This window comes from Alternaria conjuncta, assembly GCF_024043145.1.
Source record: "Alternaria conjuncta strain BMP 0040 chromosome Unknown scaffold_15, whole genome shotgun sequence".
NCBI classification, from domain to species: Eukaryota; Fungi; Ascomycota; class Dothideomycetes; order Pleosporales; family Pleosporaceae; genus Alternaria; species Alternaria conjuncta.
In genome coordinates, this window is record NW_026250104.1 from 660,057 (window position 1) to 687,423 (window position 27,367).

Consider the following 27,367-nt stretch of genomic DNA (forward strand, 5'->3'; position numbering starts at 1 on the left):
AGTCACGCCATGACCCCAGGAGTGCCAGACGATGCGACGGCCCAGACGCTCAACTATGCGCTGGGCAACCTTGGGGGCCGACAGAAGAGCTGGATGACGCCGCTGCCCTCCAGCGCGCCTGCCCAGCCGCCCATCGTTCCTGCCGAACTCACACAAAACCCACTACCCTTCACCGTGCGCGGTCGCGGAAGGCCTCGCAAGCAGCCCAGGTTTACTGTTCCCTCCTCCACACACGCACCCGCAGAGAACCTGATCACGCGCCCAACCGTCGAGACCGAGCCGCAGCCACTATCGAACTCGACCTCTCCCCAGCTCCCAAATGTCGTCGCCCACCAGAACAGCGCCAACCACGGGCATTCAGCAGCCCGCGTGCTTCCGTCGCCCACGCCAAGCGAGGAGACATCGCGCTGTCCGCCCCCAGCACCGCACGAGACTGCTCCTGCAAAAAGAGTCAACGAAGGATATGCGCAACAAATGGACAAGCGGAGGCGCAGTGAGGCTTATGCAGGGCCGGTAGCAAACCCGACGAATCCTCCGCCGGACCTTCCGCGTCGACCGTCCGGCCACTACTCACAGATCGGCAGTCCTATGCTGGGTCAGATGGGTCAGACCGTTAATCGCAGCCCGTCGCTCGGCATGATGGCATCGCCACAACTGCCCCAGGGCATGCAATTCCAAGATCCGCGCCTCAGTAGAACACCTCCTCAGCCATACTCGCCCTATGGGCTGCCACAAGCAGTCTCGCAAGACCCAGTATCCCGGCCTGTATCTCGCTCCGTACAGCCTGATAACACGCTTACAACCCCCTTGGCCCCTGATTTCATGAGCCAGGGCTGGTATACAAAGAAAGACTGTCTGCAGATCTTAGGGCAATTTCAGGCATCAGCACCCCCAATATCGCCTGCCTCTCAGGACAGGAAACGCTTTCTTGTGCTGCAGAACGCTGTTGAGCTGTCAGACTGGCCCTATCTTACTATGCATCAATGTTACTGTCTGATGACCCACGCCCCTCACATGCTACCGGCGGGGTTGAAGTCGTTGCCAGGTTTACAACAAGCGCAGAGGATATTGCACGATGTTCTTGATGCGAACCATATACTGTCGCCTAGTTATCTTCACTTCTTCTCCCATTTCCCATACCCGATGCAGCAAATTGCAGCCATGTGGCCGGCCACATGGGAGTACCAAGCACAGCTTTTCAGACAGTTTGTTGACCAATCGCCCAACTACAACCAACTGAAGGCGATATGCGAGCACCGTCGATTCCCGCCCCTCGTCCGAGAACTTGTTGTCGAACTCCGCGTTCATTCTCTCACTTTCCAGCGTCTGCTCTTCACCGCTTTTCTGCGGTGTATTTGCCGCGCGGTGGTCTCGAATCCTAATGTCAAACCCTTGCTTGCAAAGTTCGAGAACGACATACTTGGTGTCTTCGAACAGAATCAAAACTACCACTACTCACGACATGCTTCCTCAGCTACGGAGACGCCTGAGCAGAGCCAACAATTAAAACACGACGAGGAACGAATTTGGGGCTCTAACCTGAGAGCGCTAGTCGAGGCATTCGAGGCTAACCTTCGCAAGAACGGCGCTTCATTGGCTGATCATACGTACGGCGCTCCCCAACCTCAGCAACAGGTACAGACCCACCAGGCCCCTCCATCGCAACCGCAGCAAGTACAAGCCCAGCCCCAACCACAACGAGTACAAACCAGCTCGCCCGCTGTTCCGCCTTTCAACCATCCCCAACAAATGCCACCGCGCACGACCAGATCGGTTGACCAGGGTTCGGCACAAGCTGCTATACAGCAGTCGCGTGGGCCTGGTCGTCCTCCCACACGCCCTGCCCAATCTACAGGGGTGGCGCCGCCTCCACGTGGGGGGCCCTTGCTTCCTGCTGCTGGCTGGCAACAACCACAACAGCGTGTACCCAATCCAGCACGCTTTGGACTACACCAAGCTCATCTCAGAAGTCCAGTTCTTCGTGCGCAATCCCAATCCTCGCCGCTGTACACATTTTGTCAAAACTTCCTCAAACCCCCAACGCGGTTGTCCTCGCCAGGCCGTGCCATTGAGAAATGGACAATCACCTTGACACCGTATGATATGCAGAGGATTGGAAAGACTATTCCAGATCAAACGGGTGGACCTGGTACTGTGAACATCAACGAGACCACGAAATTTGCTCGTTTACGTTGTGTCAAATGGCCGGAGCCAGAGTGGACAGAGGAACGCTGGGCTGTCGCCGATACGTCTTGGATACCTCACTCGTATTACACGCTCAACGACACTCCTCTCGAACCGCGGAAGAAGATCCACTATGGAAAAGACATGCCCATCGACCTCACGGGCCTGCTGAAAGAAGGCGAGAACGTTTTGGAGATTGCAGTAATGGCTCGGTCTGGCGAGAAATCTCATCTCAATTACATGCTCGCCATCGAGGCCATGGTCGTCTCATCCCACGCGTCCATCGTAAAACACTGTCTAAACCAGAGTCGCGTCCCCGCAGACAAGGTCCTCCAAGGCATCAAAAACAAACTCTCCGCCGTCGACGACGACGAGATCAGCGTCGTCGAAAGCACTCTCACCATCGGCCTCTTTGACCCCTTCAGCCAAGCCAAAATGTGCGACATCCCCGTCCGCAGCAAAGCCTGTCCGCACAACGATTGCTTCGACCTAGAAACGTTCCTCCAATCCCGGCCACGCAAGGGCGACGCATCCGTAGCCGATCAGTGGAAATGCCCCATTTGCAAATCTGACGCGAGGCCACAGATGCTTTTTGTTGATGGCTTCATGGAGGAAGTCAAGAAGCAGCTCGAGGCCCATGGACGAGCAAATACGCGCCATATCCTGGTTCGCCAGGATGGGAAGTGGATACCTAAAGCTGAAGTCAGAGAGGGCGTTTCGAGTGCCACGCCTGAACCTGTTGCTGCGCGTCGGTCGGTTCCGGCTGAGGTTGAGATTATCGATCTTAGTGACTGACGAAGATTTGTTCTATGGGTCTGTTCTGGTGGCGAGTGTTACTTTTCTGTTTAACACGCATGTACGTATTTGATCATGAACAAAAGTGGGCGTTTCAAGCGTGGCATGGTAATGGAGTTTGTGGAGGTTATACCCCTGATTTTTTCTTTTGGTTCGTCATGTATGTATAAGGCGCCTGATTATCTAATGTCTGAGGTGCGGTTAGGTGGGGGATTTCTTGTAGTTGATGTATGGCTACAAAAGTGTAGATTTAATAATACGTGGTAATGTTAACAACCAGCTTTGTCCTAATCTCTGAGTGCTTGAAATATCGCGTTTGTGTCTACTTCGCGTTTGATATATGCGCTGTCTAACATTTCACATGTCGCATGAAATACATAGGTATAACCTGTACTTCAGGCACTGAATTCGATTCTATAGCTTGGTGCGAGCGTACAAGAAAGCCGCCATCAGCTAAACATCCTCACAACCACCAAAGAACTATTCCGAAAGCTCATCGCTCCATACCACCCCATCTCCTCGCATACACCAGCGTATGGGGTCAGCGCTGTGTGAAGTTTGGAACTTGCACTCCTCCGAAGTCTCTATAAGGCTCCTAAGGAATGCAAGTTTCAAAATCCAAACCTCGCTGATCCCATGGGCTGGTGCCGTACCTGTTCATGCCCCAGAAGACAGTGTAGACGCTTTTGACACACAGCCAGAATGATCAAACCGCCATTCAAACTAACCCCACGACTGATAAACACCATGTCCCAATCACATGATCCACTTGTTCCACTTCGCACACGTGCACGATGTGGAAGAAGTGGATCATGTGACTAGGGCGTGATGGGGATCAGTTGTAGAGCAGTTTGTGTAGGGTGGGATCGTGATGGGTCACGTTTGTTCCGTGTGTATTCGTCTCACAATGCTCAACCGGGCTACCAGTTTCGAAAGAACGGCCGACCAGCCACATTGCTTTGTACACTCTGGGTATACCATATCCGACGCCTTCGTGGTATCCTTCGAACGGCTCGTGAAGGATATGTCAAAGAAGCAGAAGGGCGAGGCTTAAGAGGGCGTTCTCAAGGCGTTGGACGCTTATCGGAAGTACCTCGTCGGAGTGCTGGATGAAATGGATACGGCGTATGTGCGTGCCTCCGTTATGATAGACATGGGCGTCGGAGTCGCTGAGTTGTAATCTGGCTGCGGAGCGGTTGGGTACTCTACTGGGACTCATGCTACACGCATGCATGATGGAGTTTATCCGTCGGAATGGTGATGAGGCTTCAACGGCCATTCGCATGGAGGATTTTTGCAAATGGTAGCCGAGGCAATCAAAGAGAATGCTTCGCGACTGCTCGGTACGCCCGTCCATATAGGAACGTTATAGCGCCTTCTGAAGAGCACCAGACATGACGACCACACGCCTAGTGCGCGCACCCTTCGAGAACACAGATCCCTATCGTTGTAGATTGTTCCAGCCTTGAATCGATCCCCGGTCGTGCTACCTAGATAGTATAACAACCGAGGATCGACTTAAGGCCGGAACCATCACATCTAAATCAGGAGTCTGGTCGAGAGCTCGAGCGTGTGAGTCAAAGCGATGCGTCCTCATAACGGCGGCTGGCATGAGAGTTTGCCGTAGCTTTGGGTCGTTCGCTTTCGTTTCGATGGGGGAATGTGCTGGAGGTTGAGAGAATGTACGATCTAGCGCGATGTGCTTTCCTCGAGGAGTGAGGCGTGGGTATGTGTTGCGTCGTCAAACCGATTATGGGTCTCCTACGCTTTATCACTGCCGTGAAGCGTGCTTTCAGTCGATCTCACCACCGAAGTCGCCGCGAGCCGTCTCACGGGATTGTGCGTAGACAATCTTTTCGAAGCTGTCGGCTGGGACCATGTATGCGTGTGTGTGCCGCCCTGAGCGCGACCATTCCAGTCCGTCGTACAGTCTACTCTTTCTTCATCCATCCTCAACCCCTCCCCCTCCTCTCCTCAAACCCCCTCTCATTCTCGCCCCCCTCCACAATCCCCCTAAGACTCGGCATCCTCTTCTCCACGTACTCATTCATCACCCTGAGCACTCTTGCTGGCGTACGATACGCATTCGGCGGCCTCTTGCTCACATCGCTCAGCCCCACATGCGGCACGCTCTTTTCCAAATCCACCTGCGCCATGCTCTTCATCGGGTGGAATTGCTTCCAGTAGGGCTGGCGTTCGATGAAATCGGGGTGTACGGCGCGGGAGCGGTCGACGGTTACTTGGAACCATTTTGTGGATTTCTTCTGCGAGGAGGCGTGCGGTGGGGGGTCGAAGGGGAGGGGTTTGGATGGCGGTGTTGGGGCGGGGGAGGTGCCGGTGGTGCCGGTGGGGGTGGGTAAGGTGCGGTTTAGGAGTTGTGAGGGGCGGAGGATCTCGTCGATGCCGTCTTTCTGGGGGGTTTGCTGGATGGGCGTGTCGTCTTCGTCTTCTTCGGCGGCCTGGATTTGGGCGTCGGCGTCGGCGTCGGTGTCGCTGGTTATGAGCTTCTCGAGGGCGAAGCGGAGGGGTGAGGCGTCTAGGGCGCTCTGGGCAGCGGCTTCGTCGCGGTAGATAGCGAGGGCAACATTGTCGGCGGGGTTCTGGTATTCGTACTGTGCGTAGTGTGAGTGGTCGTGTGGAATGAGTAAACGCATTGGTGAAGACGTACCCGAAGATACTTGAAGGTGCTGATTTCGCCGAAGCGTTGGAGGACGCGAAATATCTCGCGGCTCTCGGATAAATTGGCGGGACGTGGCACGATGCGCAAGTGGATGGAGCGCGGTGCCAGCGCTCGGCGGGCGGACATGGCGGGTGTTGTGGTTGTGGTTGTGGCTGTGGGTGCGGCACGAATTTACAGACTTACGATCAACAGCCATGTGGGTCACCAATTTACCAATGCTCAGGTTCGCGGAACATGCAGCAGCGCGGGAAAGGAACACTGTGCTGGGTCAGGCGGATAAGTCACGATAAGAGAGCATAGTGGGAGCGGGTTGCATGTTGATGATGGTTGTGATTATGTAGTATGTGGGTGTAACGACAGCGCTCAGCTTGTCGCACCCTAAACGCCAGGCTCAACCCTAAGGGAGCTCTTCCGCCCGATGATAATATAATAATACATCTCCAGGCCCTGTCCAATGTTGCCTTGTTTCCAGCAAGATCAAGTGGTATAATGCGTCCGTAGTGACACCCCAAACGCCGTTCGCTATGCATGTAACCAAATTCGACAGATAGTACTATGATGACCGCCTCTTCGATACACCGTTGCCCTTGGACCGCTTGCGCATGCGCACAGGTCGGGTGACGCGGACGCAGCTGTCGCGCCTTTCGTGGGCCTTCCACACTGGCATGCTGGCAAGTGACTCGATGCCCGAGACAGGCACATCGTAGTCCATGTCGACGCCCTCGTCGTCTCCAGAGTTGCCAGATGCGCATGTGGAAGTCGAAGATGTGGAGGATGTGCGCGACGACGACTCGCTGACGGTACATTGCTTCTCCTCCTCGATCATCTTGACCAGCTTGGAGAGATCGCGAGCATGCGATGAGCTGCACTGCATGCGCGAGCTCTGTTGGCGTTGCATCCTGAGAACGGAAGCTGCGATGCGCGAGTAGGTGGGTCGCGCCTGCTGTTCTTGATTGGTGGAAGGCGCGCACTCATCGTCGCTTTCCGGTGTAAGAGGGCCAGCAGGATAGTAGCGGACGCTCGTGTCGATGCGGAGGCTTTGCTGGTTGAGTTGCACGGCGAGGTCGCCCATAGTGCATGGTGGAGTGGGAGGGCGATTTGGCGCGTAATGCGGGTCCATCGCCTGTGACGTGGGCGAGACGTTCATAGCTGCCCGCTCAGCTTCGTAGGCGGAGTAGTCAGGTGACGGCGCCGGGTCGAAGGAAAAGTCGCGGAACATGGTGGCCATTGTGATGTTGATGTGAGGACGAAATGGACGGCCGGGGTAGGTATGTTATCAACGTCGTGACAGAGAGCTAGAGACGCAAATGACGGCGGCGAAGGATGCTATAAGGCGCTGCCCATGGCGTTCCGCGGCTTGGGGGCGTGAGACTAAGGCGAGACTAGGGCGCCGGGGCCAGGTTTACCATGCTTCTGGCTAGCAGCCACTGGGCACTTGCCGTTGGCGCTGCACTCCTCATTCCTCAACCGCTCCACTCGAGTAGGATTGTAATCCCGGCCTAGCTCCCAATGCTTCATCTCTATTCCCTGGCGATACTCCTCTCCTATCGCGCGGAACATGTCGATGCGGCCACTATGGCATTTGCTGCAAATTGACGGCGGCGGTCATACGCCCCCAAACTGCCGCACTTTCATCGTCACTCCCGGCTTACTACATGACGGCAGCAGTCAGGGCTGAGTGAGGGCAGCTGGACGCGAGGATCAAGGGCTGCCTTCTGGAAGCCTGCAAGGACTCCCTCACAGCCCAAAAGCCCGCGGCACCTCTCATTCGTCGATGCCGACAATGCGGAATCTGGAGAAGCGATCGGCGCCCATCGACTGGCTGCGGAGTTTTCTAGCAAAGCCAACAAGTGCGCAGCCTGCTGCGTCTAGTCCTCGATCCAGAAGGAGAGGCAGAAGCTCCTCAGAAGCCGGTTCAGAACGGTGGATCTCAACCACGTCCCGGAAACCGCCAGTGTCAAGCTGCAGTGCGAGCTATCGTTATTCCCACGCCCAGTGTCGCTAGAGCTGCTCACTATCGCCGCTGGCGCTCCCCATCACACGGATCGGCACTGCTTAGCAGCTGAAGCTGTAGGGAACTCCCGGCACATCACACATGACCCTTCAAAATCCCACGCACCCAACTCTGAAGTTTGAACACTGGGTCATCCACACGTTTGGTGAAACCACGCGCCGCGAGATGCCACGTCCCATCGTCCCCCCTAGCAACTCGCGGCGGCTTTTTCTCTTGTTCTCTCCTATCCAAACCTCCCTTTTCTTATTTCCTATATCCAATATTCCGAACCGTCGAGTCCACTACGCTAACAAGCCTTGGGTAGCATCCGCTCCGACGTTACATGTGAAGTTTTCTTTAATTTCGGTCCTTCGACCATGGATGGCTTTCGCCACCCTGTGGATCCGCCCCGGATGCTGACCGCGACCCCTGATAGTTCCATTGGGGATCAGGGTGCTCTCCCGTCAGACGTGGCTGACTTTGCATGAAGCCACAGTTTGAGGTACCCGAAGGTCTGGGGCGACACGTCTGTGATTCGTCAACGTTGGACTATCAACCCGACAGCGGAACTCGTTTTAGGCCTTCACCGGAATGAGCCTACCTGTTTAAGCTGTAACCTCCAATCTCCCTCTGCTCCTGAATCTTGGATCCACTCCGCCTTCCCCGTTAGTATCAGTCCCTGCGTCGCTCAATGCAGCGAATCATGGACACCGGATCTAGAATTCTGTCCTAGTATACTTCGCGACCTTCTTCGTCTCTATCGCGCTATCGCTATCGCACTATCACGCTGAAGACGACGGCAAGTCGCGCTGCCCGAGCTGAAGTCAACCCAGCTCGCTACTCACACTTACTGAGCTCGACATCGTCTTATCTAGTCAGGGTCGCAAATGAGCATGTCGATCTCGAACGCCAACTTCGCGAAACCACCAAACAGCTGTCTCGACCAGCTAAAGCTACTTACGAATCGCGGGTGCCTACTCAACTGCTGTCGCAATGAGAAGCACAGTAATCTACTCGGGGATCGACGTGAATCATCTCACAACTGCTATCTCCTCAGACCTCATTGCATCGAGTCGGCGTCACCGATGCACACGGTAGCTGGGGGCTGAATAATCTCATCGCAAGTGGTCTACAGCTACTGCTCCGGTGCCTTATGAGGCCAAAGACGTGGGGTCTGTATACTTGCGGCATCGATTTGCTCAGACGCATGCGTATAGGTGCATCCGAGATGCACCAATGGTGAATGTCATCGCACGCTCCTCAGCTCTCTCGGACTCCCCGCGACGTCTAGTCGGCCGGGGCTGAAGACACTACTTCTTGGTTGGACGTACTCAGAATGCACACCGCACTGTCTGACCCCATCGCCAAGTCTCATTGCATGCTATGCTCGCGCGTAATGTACGTCGGGCATCCCGACTGTCTTCACCAGTCCATGCGCCCTGTCCTGCTCTTCATGCAACAAACCATGAGGTAGTAAACACTTTACGAACCCAGGCCCGGCTACTAACGGCAAAGTGTTAAGCGCTAATTCAGCCTCGTCCTCGAAAGAACTCTTGCCTAACTATGCGGGGTCTTATCGTTCGAAGGGGAAGACAGTATGCGCGTGCAGAACTGCGACTACCATCTTCTTCGCGCAAGTCCAATGATACTCTCTTTGAATGTAATGTACCGGCACAAGTGTTCATGCGCGCATTGTAGCGTACACATGTAGGCACTAGAAAGATCCCAAACGGCAACTACAGCACATTTTCGGTTCGACCACCCCGCAGAGATTCTGCTGACAATCAATGTGCCCCTGCTAGTCTTCAGTGGGCAACGATTTCGTTTGCAACATGTGCAACCATCCTATGATTTGCAGGATGCGAAAATTCGTCAAAAGATTGGTACCAAAGTCAGCCATCCTTGGTTATTACGACTGACTCCCACCAAACCACACGCTATGATTGCAAATACTCAGCATGCGCGAGGTACAAAGCCTGTGTATTTGGTATCGATGCAAAGCGACCAGAGTTACCCACGATGGGACCCATCCCGCTGGAGCAGAAAGACCGGCTGAAGTAATACAAAGTTGCAAAGGAAGGATGAGGACATTTTCAACTCTCGCATTCTTATATCCTCACATAATATTCTCACAAGACCCAGAAGCCAAACACGATGCCTCTCTCCAAATTCAGCAAGATGTGGTTCAAGACACGATCTGGCAAACCCCCTGCGCCTGAAGAAGAACCGATTACTCCCGAGCCTCCTTGCACGTCTGGTTGCACGGAACCAACCCTACTAGTAGAACAGCACATCCGTTGGCTTCACAACACACACTTTGGAAAACCGAATGAAGAGATGGAAGCCAGGGTACGCCGTCTCAATGACTTGATCAGCAACTGGAAGGAGCGTCTCAACGCGAAAGACTTGCGAAAGACTCTATCTGAAGAGGAGATGACAGGCCTCTTGAACGATCTATCGGAGACGTTCTTCGACGCGGAACTTGTTCCTCCTCAACCCTCATTCCAAGTTCAGTTTGACTGGGTAGACGATCACGACAAAAACAAATGGAATATTCTTGGGGTGACAATACAAAAAAGCTACGGCTGCCTGATCAAACTAGATCCTAACGTCACCGAACCACTGAACCACTGGGTTCTTCCAAAAGTCTTCGACAAACGAAGGCAAGGTCGCCTTGGTACGCTCCTGCACGAGCTCTGCCACGCTTTCTTCTGCAGACATATCTGTGAAAACTGCCACAGCAGGGTCAGTCATGGCGCGGCCTGGCAGCAATTAGCCCTAGAGTTAGAGCATGTCAGCTCCAATTTGTTGGGGATACGCATGGAATTGGATCGATGCATCAGCCTCATTTACGATGAAGAGAAACTTGGCATAAAGTCAAGAGGGCGTTTGGATTGGGACGAGTTCAACCTCGCTGATACTGTTCTTGGACGCATAGCATTCAAGAAGCCTTACCTACTTCACCCTAAGACGGTCAAGATGTGTCGGGTGATTAGATCTCGTTCGGAGCCAGAATGATCGGCCTACCGGCGCGGAACTACACCTCGATCCTAAGGCCACTGCAGAACACAGCATGCGTCATCGCCAGCCCCGCCCGCGCAACAACGATCGGTGCCACAATTTGAGAACGCAGCCGCCTGACGACAGCAACAACAATAAAAGAGACTCTGACACCACGAGACGGCGCAGAAGAAACCGGATATAACCTTGAAGAAGCGTCATTCGGCTGACTCGAAGAAAGAGTTGACGCACGACCGGGTGTACGTGCGCAACGTTTCACAGAACAGGGGTCGGATAAGCGGAAGCGGAACCTAGAAAAGACCCTGATAACACAACGGTCTGTCATGCATGCACACTCCACACTGCGCCACGTGGCGTGCGAGAAATGAACAGCCACAGTGCTGCCACACCTGGGTGGGTGGGGGAGGTGGAGGGGAGGCGGAGGGGAGGTGGTGGAGGTCTGGTGAACTTCGCGCTCGAACTCGAAGTCTTTTCGCGAGGGACTTTGTGTGTACGTTGGTAGGTGATGGAAGTCTCGCACACTATCCGCCTAAGACACGATTTACACACTGGAGTCTCCCCCCGGTTAAAAATGCACACTCCACTGTGCGCCACGTGGCGTGTGAGAAATGAGCCACACCCCCCGTTCCAACATCGGACCGTTGTCTTTGTGCAACTTCCGTCACAACCCAGGGCAGGATTACCGAGATGCCCGTTCTCACGCACGAAACGCGCGTACTGGCTTTCATCCGCAGCCCCAAACATAGCCTCGACACACCTGTACTCGCAGAACAAGTGTCCGTCATGTCTTGGATCTCGAGTCCCCAAACCTGCCTGGCATCGTATCGGCATCACCTGCCACAACGAACCCTCGTCCCGATCCTCAGACGACCCTAACCGTCTGTGCGCAGCATGCCTCGCAATCGCGACAGATAGCACCCCTGCTGTGCATCCGAATCCTTCAATCTTACTACCCTTACCGCCTCACTGTTCGGTTAGGGCACCATGTCCCCAAAACGGCTGTCACGTCTTTCCCATGGGCCGAATCTCGGATTTGGGTTACTCTTTTCTTTTCCTTCAATCATGTCGAATTTATAGCCCTGTACATTAGCTCATTAATATTACGTCTACCCCATGGGGAATCCGCCAGTTCTGGAAACGCACGATGCAAGCAATCTTGCAAAGAAGACGAAGAAGTCGGAAAAGAAGAGAAGACGACTCCATCCCATCCGGCGCATCGCGAAGTTCATTCTTGGCGATGGAGAAGAACATCAGAGGAAACAGAACGACGCCCGACGTCTCGGCGACCAGCTAGAAGAAGGGAAAACGTGCCACGGCGCATCAAGATGGCACAATCTGCTTCCATTCCTCGAACCGCTCTTTGCTCTGGACCCAAAACTGTCCTTCATCGAAGACCGCATCTTAGGCCGCAACCCAACGATATCCCATACCGATGACTACGCTCCCATATCAACCACGCCGCCCAAATCCCTCACCGAACTCCAAGCCCACGTCCAAGAAGCAGACCTCCCCTGCACCTGCGACGAATGCGCCCCGAAACTCTACAAAATCTCCACCTTGGCCTCCCACGGCGCCCTCCGCGACCGTCGCAACAAACACACCTCGAAGAACCACCACCGCAAAACCCCCTCCTTCTCCTCCGAAAAGGTGCCCAAACCCACCAGTCCAGCGCCTTCATTAACCCTCCGCTTCCACGGAACCTACGAATCCATGTCTTTAGTCCGGCACCATATATCCTGGCTCGACGCAACATACCTGCACCCATCCGCGCGCCCCACGCCCTCGGTCCTCCACCTGCGCAGTCTACTCTCATATTGGTACCCACATCTCACATCTTCCGACCTACGCTCCACGCTCTCCGCCCGCCAAGTAACAACGCTCTTCGCACACTTAAACCGCGTATTCTTCGCCGGAAACGTGCCCACGCACAACGAGCTACTAAGCGCCGGATTCAGCTACCTCGACTCGCGCCAGCGCGATTGTTTCGGAAAAAGTTTCTACAACCCTGTTGTAGGCACGCAGGTTCTCCTTCACCCTATGCTGTATCGTGGATATAGGCCGTTGGATACACCGACGCAGACGCAGCAAGCGCGGATGAAGTCTAGGCTAGGGACGCTCCTGCATGAAATGATTCATGCGTTTCTGAAGGCGTATACGTGTCGGAGTTGTCCCATGTGGGCGGCTTGTATAGGCGAGAGGGGGCATGGGAGGGCGTGGCAGGTTTTGGCGAGGAAGGTGGAACAGGTTGCGGGGGTTGTGGTGGGTGGGAATGTGGATTTGGGGAGGTGGCAGAGTGCGTTGAGTGAGTGTGAGGGTGGTGGGTTGCCGAGCGTGCATGATTTGGAGGTTTGGGGGATGGGCGGAAGTGGTGGTGGAGAGAAGGTGTGTTGTTGATAGAGATGTGAATGGATAGATAGTCTTGCATTGGGTTGGCGCAGCATTTACGAAACGGAGTTTTAGACGGCTGGTATGGCTTTTGTAATGATATCCTTCTACGTTCAGGTCGCAGCGTTCATTGAGTCCTAGAGCATGTTTGCATCACGTTACCGAGGCTCCACAAACCCATAGATCTCCAGATCATGTCTACTGGGATAGCGGAACTCAGCCCCTGGGCTCACCATGTCGTTCAAAACCCCGTCCATCCTCCCCAAATCGAGGCTCAACCCGAAGAACTTCGCAAACTCCGTCTCAACACCCAAAGCCAACCTCTGCCACGTCCTTCCATGGTGCGCCAGGTTGTCATCTGCAGCGCGGCATTCCCTACAACACAGCGTCTTAATCACAGCATGAATAAGCTCATGCATCAACGTAGAAAGCCGCTGCACCGCTAGAGCTCTGCCGTAGTTGGGGGAATCTCCGACGCTCGGTATGACTTTGGCAGGATGAATGGAAATACATTCGACATCCTGGCCGTTACGATTTTCCGTCACAGTAACGCCAATCCAGTCATATGTCTCTAGGTGATTGCTGTGCCAAGCGAATTCAAACGGGATTGCTGCGCCGAAGAAGAACACAGCTAACAAAAGCGTAATCAGTGTTCTCATCTCGACAACGGACAGGGCGGAACGCATATCATACGACCCAAGCGTCGCGATCAGACCTCCATGGTAAAGCAGTCTTTGTATCTCCGTTATGGCTTCAAGTTGCTCGATGTCCATCTCGATTGGTGGTCTGCTGAAGTACTGGATGGAGCTACGGACTAGTTGGAGGGCTTCGTAATGTCTTAATCGGGAGTGGACGACGGTAGTGGGTCGCTTGCCGGGTACGATGGGGATTTCGTTTGGGAAATGGCCTAAGCAGCAGGAGTAGGGGTAGTTTAGGTAATGGTCTCTTGCGCATTCCTCGCAGAGGCAATCTTTGACGAAGGTTCGGGTTAGAAGGCGGTCGTAGAAGACTGCTTTCGGTCCTGTTAGAGGTGCTATGGGTGGATGGGCGGTGCTGTGTCCGTTTGAAGCCATAGTAGAGTGTGCGGTAGTGGGTAGAGGCCGAAAAGGGCGCAGATAGATCGTACTTCATATCTCAAGACTTGTTTGGCTATTTCTTTGTGATTATGGCTTATTGTTCACGACTTCTGTGGTACCCGGCTCCAGACCTTTCCAGCTGTAAAACTCGCGGAAGGAAAGCTCTCAGGGTTTCGAATAATGTGTTTACGACTGATTCACGTCACTGTAGAAATCCAATGTCTCGATCTGGTGCGACGTGCTGTGGCCGAGCTTTGGGGCGTCTCAAATGTTGTGAGACTTTACGGCCCAGTACGTATATAGCGACCACGCGATGTCATCGCAAGCAAGTAGCTTAACCGATAACAACCCGCTCAGCCAGTCTCTGGAAAACACATACAACCAATTCATCATGTGTAGACAGCCTCGCGATGCATACAACCTGTCTATGACTTCTCTTGACGTTGATTGTCCGAAGACGCCACAGGAATACATCGACATGATCATCGATCGTCACAACAAAACCCGTCACCAGCGGCTCGGGACCTGGATAAACAATGTGAAATGCCGCAATCCCTGTGAAAAAGCCATCCGCGCTGTAAAGTACACAAACAAGCTGGGAAACCAAACACGTAAGCGCGACTCGCTGCGAAGGACCAGCCATCATGCTATCCGACTTTCCGACGAAGTTAAAGCCATCATGTCAGAGGGACCTGAGTTTGCCAATGACGAGCAGCTAGATGCGATCGCATCCTTCAAAGAACTGCTAGAGGACAAAGCAACGGGCTCTCTACTGCGACGACTAGGGTGGTATGATGCAAGTAGCGTCTCCAAGGACCAGATGAAGTATCTGATGAAGCTCTTGTCAGCCATCTTCTTCCGCGACTATCAGATGGAGCTTGAATTCGAATGGAAAAGCTGCAACGACGATTATTTTGGCCGTTACACATGCGATGTGCACCCCAAAATTGAAATGTCGACTTTCAACTACATGGATGCTTCGCCCCACGGAAACCTATCTGCCCGACCCATGTCACGCCTAAGCACCCTTCTTCACGAGCTGGTACACGCATATCTGGGTATCTACGCTTGTAGGTGCCCATCGTTTGTGAAAGATGTTGAATCACTCAGGGGACACGGACTAGCGTGGCAGCGGATTGCGAGCTCGGTGGAACACAATGCTCCTCGCTTCATTCACCTACCACTGGTTCTGGGAAGATTCACCTCCATACAAGCTAATTGGGGTGTACCGATATATTGGCCAACTCAGCAGGAAGTCAAAGAGTGGAATTTGGAACGGATGGTAACTTAGGGTATCAGGGAGATTGAACCTCTTGATGTGTTGTAGTTAGTAAATCAAACGTTGATTGTTGTATAGGCAAAAGCCCCAATGTCATGTAGCTTTCTTCGCATGTCTCTGGTCGTTGGTATCTGTGCGGGTTTATTGGTCTTCCATGTCTCGCTCACATCGAGACATCTAATGATTATCTACATCGATAAGTACCGTGTATTGTCTCGGAGGATATGCATGAATATACTCTCTCTATCCATTAATAAAGGCCAAACAATGCCACCCATAAGAACTGAGAAGCTGACGTCGCGTTCTCGTCCTTACAAAAGTACTCGGCTATCAAATCGGCGCGAGCCTCCCAGAACGCCAGACGAGTTTCTTTACATGACCAAGGAGTACCACAAAGGCAATCCCGTCAAGCTCTCACAAGATGAAACGGTTCCCAGAACATGCAAGAACTGCTGCAACACGGTCATCAAAATCACATCCGTCCACAACAAGCTCGGCAACCGAGTAGACGAGCGGACGCCATTGCTCTTCTGGCGTCATCATGCTTCTGAACTCAGCGATCTGGTGATGCATGGGTCAAAAGCCAGCCGCGAGCATCTCACAGATGCCCAGCTCAAAGCCATCGACGCTTTCAACGACATGATCGAAGACCGTTCTGAACGTGCAGTGCTGCAGCGACTCGGTAACCTAGACGCCCATAGCGTAGAAGGATGGGAAATGGAAAGGCTACTCATCCTCTTGACAGCAATCTTCTTCCAAACCACGCCATGGGATAGAATGGAAGTGCGGTTTGCCTGGTCAGACCGGCCATCTGATCCGGCTAGCATGGGTGACTGCACTTGCGCAGGTCCAGATCAACCATATGCGGTAGTGAGACTATCCGCATTGGAAGTCAGACCGTTTCAGAACTTTCGTCAATTGAGTGGCCGGGCCATGTCTCGTCTGAGTACATTGCTTCATGAGCTTGTGCATGCCTACGTCGGCTACTACGCATGTCCGTGTTGTTTATCTTATCGGGAGGACCTTGTGCAGTTGGGTGGACATGGAAGAGTTTGGCAGAGGATAGCAAGGTCTGTGGAACGATTCGCCAACGATACACTTGATCTTCCGCTTGATTTGTGTCGCTTTGAGGCTGTTGTCAACAACTGGGACGATATGCTGGTCTGGCCTACGGAGGATGAAGTTGAAGGGTGGGAACTGGTGTGGTGATCGCGCATAGCATGCGACAGCATTGGTCAGAGCTGCTGTGGGTCTTATTAGAGATGTTGTTACTGGGTAGAAGGGTTACCAAATGTGTCTTGAAATGTACACCTCTGACTCATATGTCCTCGAAAACACTGCACAATATAACTCCAAACTAACTCACGATCATGAAGAGCCTTTTAAATATGCGTACCGGAAATCGTTGGAGCTTCATAGTAACAAGAAGCTTCTTCCGCAAGTCGCATCGTCCCAATGCGGATGAACACCAGCATGTTTCCTTCTCGAACAGTTACGAGAATGGGAAGCGTGCGGATGATGTCTCGGGCTAAGATCAGAGGCTGTGAGGAACATCTCAAAGCGTCTTACCCAGTGTGAGACTTCTGTCGTGAGCACTATATATCAGCCATGCAAGTCTATCGAAAAGATTATGAAAGAGTCAGGAAGCAACATACCGTCTGGTCTTCACCATACGAACACAAGATACCGACGTGTTTTCTACACATATCAGTGCCAACATGCCCTCTACCACTCCACTGAACCGAAGACCTCGGCCAGAAACCCCCGAGGAGTTTGTCAAAATGGTTGTTGAGTTCGAGCAAAGGCGGAAGTCACAGCGTTTAGCAAGCCAAAAGAAGCAGCAGCAGCCATGTACGAACTTCTGCGGGGGAACTATTGCCGCCGAAGGAACTCCTGGTGAACCGGGATATCGGAAGCGAGCGCCCTTGCGCAGGGAAGGCCACCATGCTCTTCGACTGGCTGATGAGATCCAGCGTAGCATGGAATTGGGCAAGCACGGATTGAGAAGTAGACAAAAGGCAGCACTAGATGTTTGGGAGACATTGTGTAAAGACATGTCAACGGACTCCTTGTTAGAAAGACTAGGGCAGGCGGATGGCAGTAAGGTCTCCGAGGCTGAGATGAGGGGCCTGATCAGAACCTTCTCGGTGATCTTCTTTCGGACGAGGTCGGCAGACGAGGAAATGAACGTAAGGTTCACATGGATGGATTGGAGGGACTCACCACAGGAATATGGAGAGTACTGGTCCACTGACAATCCTCGGATCTGCATGTGTGCCTTCAATTGCATCCCAGTAAAAGGCTATGGTAGGCTGAACGAGTTAGCTATGGACCGCCTAGGCACTATCCTACACGAGCTTGTGCACGCATATCTGCATCACTATGCCTGCCGTTGCGAAGAGGTTTTACACTCATACGAGGCGAACGTCAGTCAATTCAAGGGACATGGACTAGCGTGGCAGCGTATAGCGGGTTCGATAGAACGCGCTGCTCTGGAACTGCTTGGGTATCCGATAGACCTGTCCAGATTCTTGTCGCTTATATGGAATTGGGAAGATCTAAGATATTGGCCGAGCCGGGAGGAAGTCGAAGGCTGGCAGTTGGTGTACAGTGGAAGGGAAGAGGATGAAGACGAGGATATGGACAAGGAGGTCGAAGGCGAAGGCAAAGAGAACTAGGGATGTGGGTCAGACCGGAGACGAGATCTGTCTGCATTGTTATTCAGGTTCGGTTGAAATGTTCGTCGTAGGGAAATAGCGCAATAACTCAGTGTAAATAACAAGTGATGGGTACCAGCCATGCCGGCCGTGCCAGTACGAGACGTGCAGACGCGCTCCACAGCAACTCAAAGCGATGCGTCGACGACGGAGAGTATTGACTGTGGTTGTAGAAAGGAAGGTGCGATGTATTTGTTTGCTGCCACCATCATCATCGTGCAGGTGCGGGGCCGAACTCCGCGCTAGCCACCCGCTCCTATCGCAGCTGAGCACCAAGTTCTAGGACAACCAAGCACAGGTTTGTCAGACGTGGCGGTATGTAACCTGCAGAGAAGTGTTGTCACGATCGCTACTATGAAGCCTGCCACCGATACACTCCGTCCCATTCCTGCCGGAGACACATCAACCAAGTCGTGGCTACCGCATCCGCTTGAATGGTCATTCAATCATTTCGTCCCTACACATGCGGCATATCACCGTATATCAACAGACAGCTTGAGCGAAGATAAAGTACGCTGGCGTTGGTGTTCTAAAAAGATGGTGTCTGGAATTCTCCTAGGCGCCTTGGTCATCGGCGGCGCGGGCTCGGGCTGGTACCTCAGTCAAAGTGCCGGAAGAGGTGAGTTTCCGAGCTTGTACGAAGCCGATATCGAGACGGTGACAAAAGGGCTGCAGCGCAATCAGTTTACCAGTGTGGATCTTGTCAAGGCAAGTTGCTGGCATTGAACACCATCTCCGAATTCGTTGGTTGACGCTGCCCAATAGACTTACATCGCTCGTATCAACGAAGTGAACGATGTATTGCGCCCAGTCATCGAGACCAATCCTGATGCGCTGGATATAGCGACTGCACTTGACGAGGAGCGCTCGAAGGGCACGGTGCGAGGGTGAGTACGAGGTTAAAGATACTCACGATATCCGCTGACTTTCAGACCGATGCATGGCGTCCCTATACTCATCAAAGATACGGTGAGTAATTTATTTCAACTGAAGCCACATGGATCTGCAGTTCCAAATGTTAACACTGATATCAGATCGCCACGAAAGACAAGATGAACAACACCGCTGGTTCCTACGCGCTCGTCGGAGCTAAGGCTCCATCTGATTCGACTATCGCGAAGAAGCTCAGAGAGGCAGGTGCCATTATCCTGGGAAAGACAAATCCTAGCGAGTGGGGCAGCTTCCGGATACCATGGGACTCGAGTAACGGCTGGTCAGCGTATGGCGGACAGACATACGGAGCGTTCTATCCTCATCAAGATCCCTCCGGTAGTTCTAGCGGAAGTGCGGTTGCAGCTTCGTGAGTACACTCTTTGATTGAAAGATACTGACTGACCATAGAAGGCTTGGTTTAGCTACTGTCACCTTGGGCGGCGAGACCTACGGGTCAATCATTGACCCCGCCAGTGTCAACAATGTGGTAGGAATGAAGCCAAGTATACGAAACTGAACCTAAGAACGAGTTACCTTCTGACTCAAGATAGCCGTTGGATTTACATCTCGGCACCTCGTGATACCAATTAGCGAACGCATGGACACCATCGGCCCCATAACCAAAACCGTCAAAGACTCCGCGTACGTTCTCCAGAGCATCGTAGGCACCGACGTATACGACAACTACACCTCTACTATACCAGACAACGTCGACAAAGACTTCGTCGGCGCCTGCAAACTCACCGCACTTAAAGGTGCACGTCTAGGCGTCCCTCGCAACGTCATCAGCCTCATGTCCGACAACACAACAGACTCCATGATCGCAGCATTCAACAACACCCTAGACATCTTACGCTCAGCAGGCGCATCAGTCATCGACACCGACTTCCCAGCTGCCCAAGACTTTCTAAACGACACCCTCCTAGCCCTACAAATCATGTCCGCCGATTTCGTCGTGAACATCGAATCCTACCTCAAACAGCTCACCCACAACCCGCACAACATCTCCACCCTCCTCGAACTCCGAGCCTGGACACGCCAAAGCCCACTAGAAAGCTACCCAGCCAAATCAACAGGCGTCTGGGATTTCGCGCTGGAGAACTGGGATAACACCACCCCAGAATTCTGGCAGGCGTATCAAAAAGGTCTGTACTATGACGTCGAGGGAGGCTTGCTTGGAACGATTAAACGGCACGGTCTTGATGCTGTTGTTCTGCCGTCGAAGTTTTCTTGGTACTTTGCTGCTGTTGCTGGGGCGCCGGTTGTGAGTATACCGATGGGGGCTATGGGGGATGAGCAGCCGGTTTTGGTTGATCCTGATGGGTTGGTGGGGTCGGCGCCGGGTATTCCGTTTGGATTCAGTTTCTTGGGGGAGAAGTGGGGTGATGCGAAGATTGTTGGATTGGCGTATGCGATGGAGCAGAGGACGCGCGTGAGGGGGGAGGTGAAGCCGGTTGTTAGGCCATGGACTGAGCTGGGGGATGTTGTTGGGAGGAAGTAGATGTTCAGCTTGGTATCTTGAGTCTTAGTTCTAATCCCAGCTAAAGCACTCAGTGCACTGCGTCAGCATCCGATGTTCATTCTTCTACGCTGGCTGCGCAGCTTTGTCAGTATTGGAACAAGTATGTGGAGCCTACCAGATGTCCTTCCATAAAACTGACGCAAGGTGGATCTTTAAGGGTACACGAAGCGAAGAGCGTTTTGGCAGCAGCCACCTAGGGTCTACAACACAATCATGCCACGACATGCATAGCCACTCGAAAGTGCAATGGGCCGATTCTACAACCCGTTCAGTCCGCGCCGGTCGATAATCGCAGATGCAGGTACTGATGCGGATGCAAATGCAGGAACAACCCCCGGACCCACTACAGAGCAACCGCAATCGAAGGAACGCACAACGGCGCCGAAAAGCCGTCACGCACCCCACCCCTCTGTCGACACAATCCCAGACAGACTAGACGATATCAAAGACTACGTACGCGGTGTCAGCAGCTACATCCAATGGCTCCAAGGCCTTACCGAACACGAGCGATCGAACGTCACCCGCGTCACGGAGATCAAGCGCGAACTGAAGAGTGCGCACCGCGACCTCGAGAAGCTCGATGCGAATTTGTACTGCGAAATTGGAGATGAGATCGAGGCGCTGGTCAAAGATGCGAAGAGACATGCTTGGCGGTCGTATAAGAATGTGGTGAAACTTGAAGAGAGGCTAAGAGGGCCGAAGGGAGGCGGCGATACCGGGGTGAAGCTGCGGAGGATATCGGGCCCGCAGAATGGAGGGAGAAGGAATACGTCGACGGATAATGGAAAGGTTGAAGCGTATGTTCGTGGGGATGCGGAGGAAGAGAAGCAGGCGTTCGAAGACGCTCTTGACGTGCGGCGTCGGTCTGTTGTTGAAGGCGACCACTACGAAGATACATACCTCATGTCCGGTGGCCTACCAGTTGGAGATATACACCCGCCAGTTGCAGTCCAGAGAGCAGGACGCGCCAACGCATTCGAGGCGCTGAGACAACTACCGCGTCTCATCATCCACGGAGCGCCGTCGCAATGCTCGGAGAGCCTACGCCTACCTACAACGCATCCCCTCAAGTTCCCGCAACCGAGAGACGAGGTCAAGCTGCGCGTACAAGAAGAGGAGGCCAACATGGATCCTGTTCTGCGCAACCCGTACAAAGAGCGCAGAGGTAGCTGCAATGGCTTCATGATCACCGAGATGACGATGCAAGGGATCGAGGATGCTCGCTTCGTTTTGCCTTATCTGCATTACATGAAGCTTCACGAGCTGCGTGCGATCAAAGAGTGGCTGAGCAATGCAGGCTTCATTGCGAGCTCTGGCTCGATGAGTCGCATGGAGAAGGCGCTCCTCTGTATACAGCTCCTGCAGACTGGCTGTCGATACGAAACGCTGGCTGTGATCCACTCGCGCTCGCCACGCCAGGTCATGGAGTCGTGCAATGAGGTCATGCGAGCTCTGTTGCAATGGCATCGGATGACGGTCGACGATGGCGACATAGGAGATCAGGCCGAATACATCGTTCTCTGGGGCATCTGGCACAAGTATGTCGTTTCCGATGGAAGAGCAGGGCTGTACTTTGGTTTCGACTGGACGTGTCTCGCCAAAGTCCTCGTCGCACTCAACGTGTACATGGGCCGCTGGCGCATGCAGGGCAAGTTTGCCATGGACGGTCCTGCATTTGCATGGGGCAAGTTCTTCGTGCCGGCGGTCGATGGCAGAGAAATCCCGGATACGATGGATGGAAACCACGGAGAGCGTAATGACGCCGAGAGGAGGTCTCTGGACGAGGTGGCTCGGCGGGGTACAACTGTGTGAGAGGAAGCACAGACGGGTGAAGGACTCTTTTTGGCACGGTCAAACGGCCTTTTCCCTCAGGACGCAGCACGGCAATTCGGCTCGTATAGAGTGGTGCTCAGGCCGGCAGTGGTGGGCCATGACGATGCGGATCCATTAAGCGTTTAGGATTCGTGCTCCACATCGTATCGCTATCGCAGCGGCATATCGCATGGCAGCGCGAGTGGCGCAGAGAGCAGACGGTCGCTTCAAGGGTCGCAGTGCAGCGTGCCTGGTGTTTCACAATCTCCTTGGCTCCCGGCCTGGCGCAAAGCCACCCGCGGTATGCAGGTGAGACACGATAGCGCGAGGTCGCACAAGCGGCTGGGGGAGTCGTTTGCGGCCTGCTCGAGACCAAACGACGGCAACGGACAGCGAGTGAGGCGAGTGCAATATTCAATGAACCGATCCTCAGCCAGCAAACCATTGAATGCACAAAGCGCTCAGGAGAGTCGCTATTCTCGGGGATCGACAAGCGCCGTTTGTAGTTTAAGGTCGGCCGACCAATGGCGAGCGGCAGGGAGCATTTGTGCACTAGACGACTCCTTAAATCTGCGTGCAGGGCAGCACCCCAAATGCTCTTCACCACGCTGTCTCTAAAACGCGGCCCTGACGCTCCCTTGAACGACTTTCCCCTCGTTTTCCTTTTCTCGTCACGAGAATCCACTCTTTACTCAGCACTCACTATCCCAGTCGCTCCTTGCTACAATCACCAACAGCGCGTCTGGTCTACGCGCACTACCACGCTCTTTACACATCGTGCTTACAGATCATCGTAATACGCCGAGATGAAGTCATTCGCCCTTTCCACGGCTGCGCTTATCGCAGGCCTTATCTCGATTACCACTGCGCAGACGCACACCGACTGTACGCGACTTGAGGTCTACTTGCGACAGACGTACTGACGTAGACAGGCAACCCGCTCAACACCACAGGATGTCCCGACATGGAGGCGCTCGGCGGAAACGCCACCTTCAACTGGAACAAGACTGGTATCCCGAACAACGACAAGATCTGGCGCATGCCCAACCAGGGCAAGATCGACTGGAACGAGAAGGGCGCGACCTTTGCCATTGAGCGATCCGGCGACTCTCCCACGGCGAACTCGGTCTTTTACATGCTCTTCGGCCGCCTCGAGGTAGTCATGAAAGTGGCTACCGGCAAGGGTATCATCTCCAGTGCCATCCTGCAGTCCGAGGCGCTTGACGAGATCGACTGGGAGTTCCGCGGCGACGACAAGATGATCCTGACCAACTACTTCGGCAAGGGAGACACCGAAACCTACGACCGCGGCAAGGACTTTGATCTTGGCTTCGCCCCCCAGGACGACTACCACAACTACACCATCGACTGGACGAAGGACCGCATCAAGTGGTATGTCGACGACAAGGAGGTCAGGGAGCTCACCCCGGAGGAGGCTAAGAACGGCACTCGCTACCCTCAAACACCAATGAACATCCGTCTCGGATCGTGGGCTGCGGGTGACCCCAACAAGAACGACCCTGGTGTTATTGAGTGGGCTGGTGGCGTGACAGACTTTGACAAGAGTCCCTACATCATGACGATCCAGTCCGTCTACGCGGAAGACTACACCAAGGCTGCCAAGTACTCGTGGGAGGGCATGGACGCATCTGGCGACTGGGAGAAGGTCAAGGTCATCCAGTAAGTTTACGTCCGTCTTTCAACCAGCACAGAGCTAACAGGACACAGGGGTAAATCTGAAACCCTCGAAGAGATCAAGTCCCCCCATGGAGTCAGGAACCGCTTCAACGACCTTTCCAAGGGCGCCAAGATCGGCATCATCGCCGGTATCCTCGGATTCGTAGCCATTGCCTCCATCATCATCCTCTTCTGCTGCATCAAGCAGCGCCGCGCAGGCAGGAAGGAGGCGCAAGCACTCCTCGCCGAAGAGCAAAAGGAGGCTGCCGAGCTGAGCGAGTACAAGGCGCAGATGCAGGCCGGCAGGTTTGCCATGGGGTCCAACAACCGCGTCTAGGAGCCACGAGGGGGGGCGTAGTTGGAGTTGCGGATATAACAATTCTTAATAGGAAGGGGTGTTTCTTGCAGCTGGAAGGCAGCTTTCCTTGTTGAATAGAGGCTGTTGTTCCCTTGTCATGTCAGTGTTACGACCAGTTGATTTCTTTGTTTCTTGCATGCCGTCCTTTTCATATACCCTTGCGCTGCTTGTTGTCGACCAAGGCTATAGCTTAGTATTTAGTTTGCAATACACTTACCACGGCTTGATGTTGTGTGGTTAAGATCTGACGGCATGCGGCTCTGCAGCATCGCGGCGGCACAGTGCGTGAGATTCACTCGTTGTGGTTGGTGGCGGCTGACATGTGACGGGCGTTCTCCACAACCCCGGACATATGGCATGCATGGTGCGGCCTGCGCCGGCTAACTTTAAGCTGCCTCGGCATGTGAGCGGCGGGCTTCCGTCGTTGACTTTCACCACTGCCACATTTGTTTCCTCAACTCTCAACCAATATTGCAAAAATGGCTTCTTTTTCACGTTCAATAAGACCCCTCACTCGCGTTGCTACCGCTTCGTCGCGTTCGCTGCGACCGGCTACCCGCACCGCCCCGCAGTATGTATACACCACAACGGCGACAATACACAAGACTAACACCATGGCCACCCAGATTACGATGCCTCTCCACGACTGCCGCCCGCCGGGAAGCGATTGACATCTCAGATGTGCCACCGACGCCCATTACCCACCTGTCCGAGACGGAGATGCTCATGGGCGAGTCCGTCTCGAAATTCGCCAACGAAGCCATCCTGCCCAAGGCGCGAGCCATGGACGAAGCTGAAGCGATGGATCCGGCGGTAGTAGAGCAGCTCTTCGAGCAAGGCCTCATGGGCATCGAGATACCCGAGGAATACGGCGGCTCAGGCATGAACTTCACATCGGCCATCATCGCCATCGAGGAGCTCGCGCGCGTCGACCCCAGTGTGAGCGTCATGTGCGACGTCCACAACACACTCGTCAACACAGCCATCCTGAAGTACGGCTCCGAGAAGCTCAAGAAGGAGTGGCTTCCTAAGCTCGCTACCAACACCGTCGGTTCCTTCTGTCTCTCAGAGCCTGTATCCGGATCCGATGCCTTCGCGCTCGCTACAAAGGCTACACGAACAGACAACGGCTACAAGATCAGCGGAAGCAAGATGTGGATAACGAACAGTGTTGAAGCCAACTTCTTCATCGTCTTCGCCAACCTCGATCCCAGCAAGAAGTACAAGGGCATCACTGCATTTATTGTAGAGAAGGGCACACCGGGCTTCTCTATCGCGAAGAAGGAGAAGAAGCTCGGTATCAAGGCGAGCAGTACCTGCGTCATCAACTTCGACGACGTCGAGATCCCCAAGGACAATCTGCTGGGTAAGGAGTTTGAGGGCTACAAGTACGCTATCGCGCTGTTGAACGAGGGTCGTATCGGTATCGCAGCACAGATGACGGGTCTTGCGCTGGGAGCTTGGGAGAACGCCGCTGGGTACGTCTACACCATCCTCACAAACATATCTGAACATGCACTAACACCCCACAGCTACGCCTGGAACGACCGCAAGCAATTCGGCCAACTCATCGGCGAATTCCAATCCATGCAGCACCAACTCGCCCAAGCCTGGACGGAGATCCAAGCCGCCCGCGCCCTCGTCTACAACGCCGCACGCAAGAAGGAGGCGGGCGAGGACTTCATCATGGATGCCGCCATGGCGAAGCTCATGTCGAGTCAAGTCGCTGGACGCGTATCTGGACAGGCGATTGAGTGGATGGGAGGCATGGGCTTTGTGAGGGAGGGGCTGGCGGAGAAGTACTTTAGGGATAGTAAGATTGGCGCGATTTATGAGGGGACGAGTAATATTCAGCTTACGACGATTGGGAAGCATTTGCAGAAGAGGTATACGAAGTAGATGTAGATACGGATGAAACGAGAATATACTCAGTATGACTATCCTACTGTTTTACTACTCTACTACTGTGCTGTGAGATTGCGTAGGCATCCCGAGGTCCACTCCAGTCATCATCTGGGAATGACGCGTGAAAACATGATGTTGCTTTTCCAAAATGGCGAAGCCCAAGTCGTAGGGTGTTCCTCTGCAACTTCGGTACTCAAAAGCAACATAGACCATGTCACGGAACGCATCGAAGCGTCCCGATGAACCCAAAATGCGTCAGAATCTAGACCCTTCGTGGGTTTACAATTGTTACTGTAGGTTTATTGATCACATGTAGTGCCGTCTTGCCACGCTCTTACCCGTCTCATATCAGTCGGGATCCCTACTATAGCTCTCATATCATCGCGACATGTTGTAGATGTTGTTTTGTATTGACAAATATTGGCCAAATTACAGGCCAACACGATGAACCAGATCGTGGGCTCGCTTCAAACATCCTGGGGAGATCGTAGCGCGTAGCGGGGACATGCAACATTACGTCAAAAGCCGCAAGTAGCCTAGTGCATATCACTGTCAAATCTCAATCTCGATATCCGCCATTGGCAAACTGCTTGCTGACACGTCCTACTCATATCATATCACGCCACGCGTTTGCATGTTACTTGTCGTGCTTGTCACCTGGTCGCACCTGCCCGCGCAATCATCGTGACTGGGCGGCGCAGTCATGGGCAACCCGAGGTCATGGAAGAGACGTTCCGGAGGGGCATGTCTCCCCACTCTCGGTCCACCATCGACGCCGGCCTGGGAAGACCCATGCTACGAGACTGCGCCAACGCTGAGCGACCGGAAAATTTCGCAAGAACCATGGTATGCCATCCACTGACAGCCGGAGTCGCTCCATCGTCATAATTCATCTTGGTGCGACGGCTGTCGCGCATCCTGTCCTTTCGGCCTGAGGCGCGTGTGTCAGCCCAACCTCACACTTCATCGTCTACGTCTATAGAGTCGATAGTCGCATCGAATCCTACAGTCTCTCGCATCCTTATCATAC

General features: G+C 53.7%; 10 protein-coding genes across 10 annotated transcripts; 8 read left to right on the forward strand and 2 right to left on the reverse strand.

Moving 5' to 3' along the window:
* Positions 1 to 9: 9 nt before the first annotated feature.
* Positions 10 to 2,979, forward strand: J4E85_009120 (uncharacterized protein; the record flags this gene model as incomplete). The annotated part of the gene is made up of 3 exons (XM_051473344.1): positions 10 to 1,607; positions 1,651 to 2,006; positions 2,060 to 2,979. 3 exons carry the CDS (start codon positions 10 to 12, stop codon positions 2,977 to 2,979), a joined length of 2,874 nt encoding a protein of 957 aa, XP_051323007.1.
* Positions 2,980 to 4,931: 1,952 nt separating this feature from the next.
* J4E85_009121 (uncharacterized protein) lies at positions 4,932 to 5,785 on the reverse strand (the record flags this gene model as incomplete). Its single annotated transcript, XM_051473345.1, has 2 exons — positions 4,932 to 5,591; positions 5,648 to 5,785. 2 exons carry the CDS (start codon positions 5,783 to 5,785, stop codon positions 4,932 to 4,934), a joined length of 798 nt encoding a protein of 265 aa, XP_051323008.1.
* Positions 5,786 to 6,212: 427 nt separating this feature from the next.
* On the reverse strand, positions 6,213 to 6,887 carry J4E85_009122 (uncharacterized protein; the record flags this gene model as incomplete). Its single annotated transcript, XM_051473346.1, has 1 exon — positions 6,213 to 6,887. One exon carries the CDS (start codon positions 6,885 to 6,887, stop codon positions 6,213 to 6,215), a length of 675 nt encoding a protein of 224 aa, XP_051323009.1.
* Positions 6,888 to 9,806: 2,919 nt separating this feature from the next.
* Positions 9,807 to 10,428, forward strand: J4E85_009123 (uncharacterized protein; the record flags this gene model as incomplete). The annotated part of the gene is made up of 2 exons (XM_051473347.1): positions 9,807 to 10,329; positions 10,394 to 10,428. 2 exons carry the CDS (start codon positions 9,807 to 9,809, stop codon positions 10,426 to 10,428), a joined length of 558 nt encoding a protein of 185 aa, XP_051323010.1.
* A 1,358-nt stretch (positions 10,429 to 11,786) lies between these two features.
* On the forward strand, positions 11,787 to 12,778 carry J4E85_009124 (uncharacterized protein; the record flags this gene model as incomplete). The annotated part of the gene is made up of 2 exons (XM_051473348.1): positions 11,787 to 12,683; positions 12,731 to 12,778. 2 exons carry the CDS (start codon positions 11,787 to 11,789, stop codon positions 12,776 to 12,778), a joined length of 945 nt encoding a protein of 314 aa, XP_051323011.1.
* Positions 12,779 to 14,813: 2,035 nt separating this feature from the next.
* On the forward strand, positions 14,814 to 15,258 carry J4E85_009125 (uncharacterized protein; the record flags this gene model as incomplete). The annotated part of the gene is made up of 2 exons (XM_051473349.1): positions 14,814 to 15,204; positions 15,245 to 15,258. The coding sequence occupies 2 exons, from the start codon at positions 14,814 to 14,816 to the stop codon at positions 15,256 to 15,258; spliced, it is 405 nt and encodes a 134-aa protein (XP_051323012.1).
* Positions 15,259 to 19,182: 3,924 nt separating this feature from the next.
* On the forward strand, positions 19,183 to 20,564 carry J4E85_009126 (uncharacterized protein; the record flags this gene model as incomplete). The annotated part of the gene is made up of 2 exons (XM_051473350.1): positions 19,183 to 19,430; positions 19,655 to 20,564. 2 exons carry the CDS (start codon positions 19,183 to 19,185, stop codon positions 20,562 to 20,564), a joined length of 1,158 nt encoding a protein of 385 aa, XP_051323013.1.
* Positions 20,565 to 20,831: 267 nt separating this feature from the next.
* J4E85_009127 (uncharacterized protein) lies at positions 20,832 to 22,397 on the forward strand (the record flags this gene model as incomplete). The annotated part of the gene is made up of 1 exon (XM_051473351.1): positions 20,832 to 22,397. One exon carries the CDS (start codon positions 20,832 to 20,834, stop codon positions 22,395 to 22,397), a length of 1,566 nt encoding a protein of 521 aa, XP_051323014.1.
* A 964-nt stretch (positions 22,398 to 23,361) lies between these two features.
* J4E85_009128 (uncharacterized protein) lies at positions 23,362 to 24,411 on the forward strand (the record flags this gene model as incomplete). Its single annotated transcript, XM_051473352.1, has 2 exons — positions 23,362 to 24,077; positions 24,126 to 24,411. 2 exons carry the CDS (start codon positions 23,362 to 23,364, stop codon positions 24,409 to 24,411), a joined length of 1,002 nt encoding a protein of 333 aa, XP_051323015.1.
* A 500-nt stretch (positions 24,412 to 24,911) lies between these two features.
* Positions 24,912 to 26,331, forward strand: J4E85_009129 (uncharacterized protein; the record flags this gene model as incomplete). The annotated part of the gene is made up of 3 exons (XM_051473353.1): positions 24,912 to 25,003; positions 25,059 to 25,910; positions 25,965 to 26,331. The coding sequence occupies 3 exons, from the start codon at positions 24,912 to 24,914 to the stop codon at positions 26,329 to 26,331; spliced, it is 1,311 nt and encodes a 436-aa protein (XP_051323016.1).
* Between the last annotated feature and the right edge of the window lie 1,036 nt (positions 26,332 to 27,367).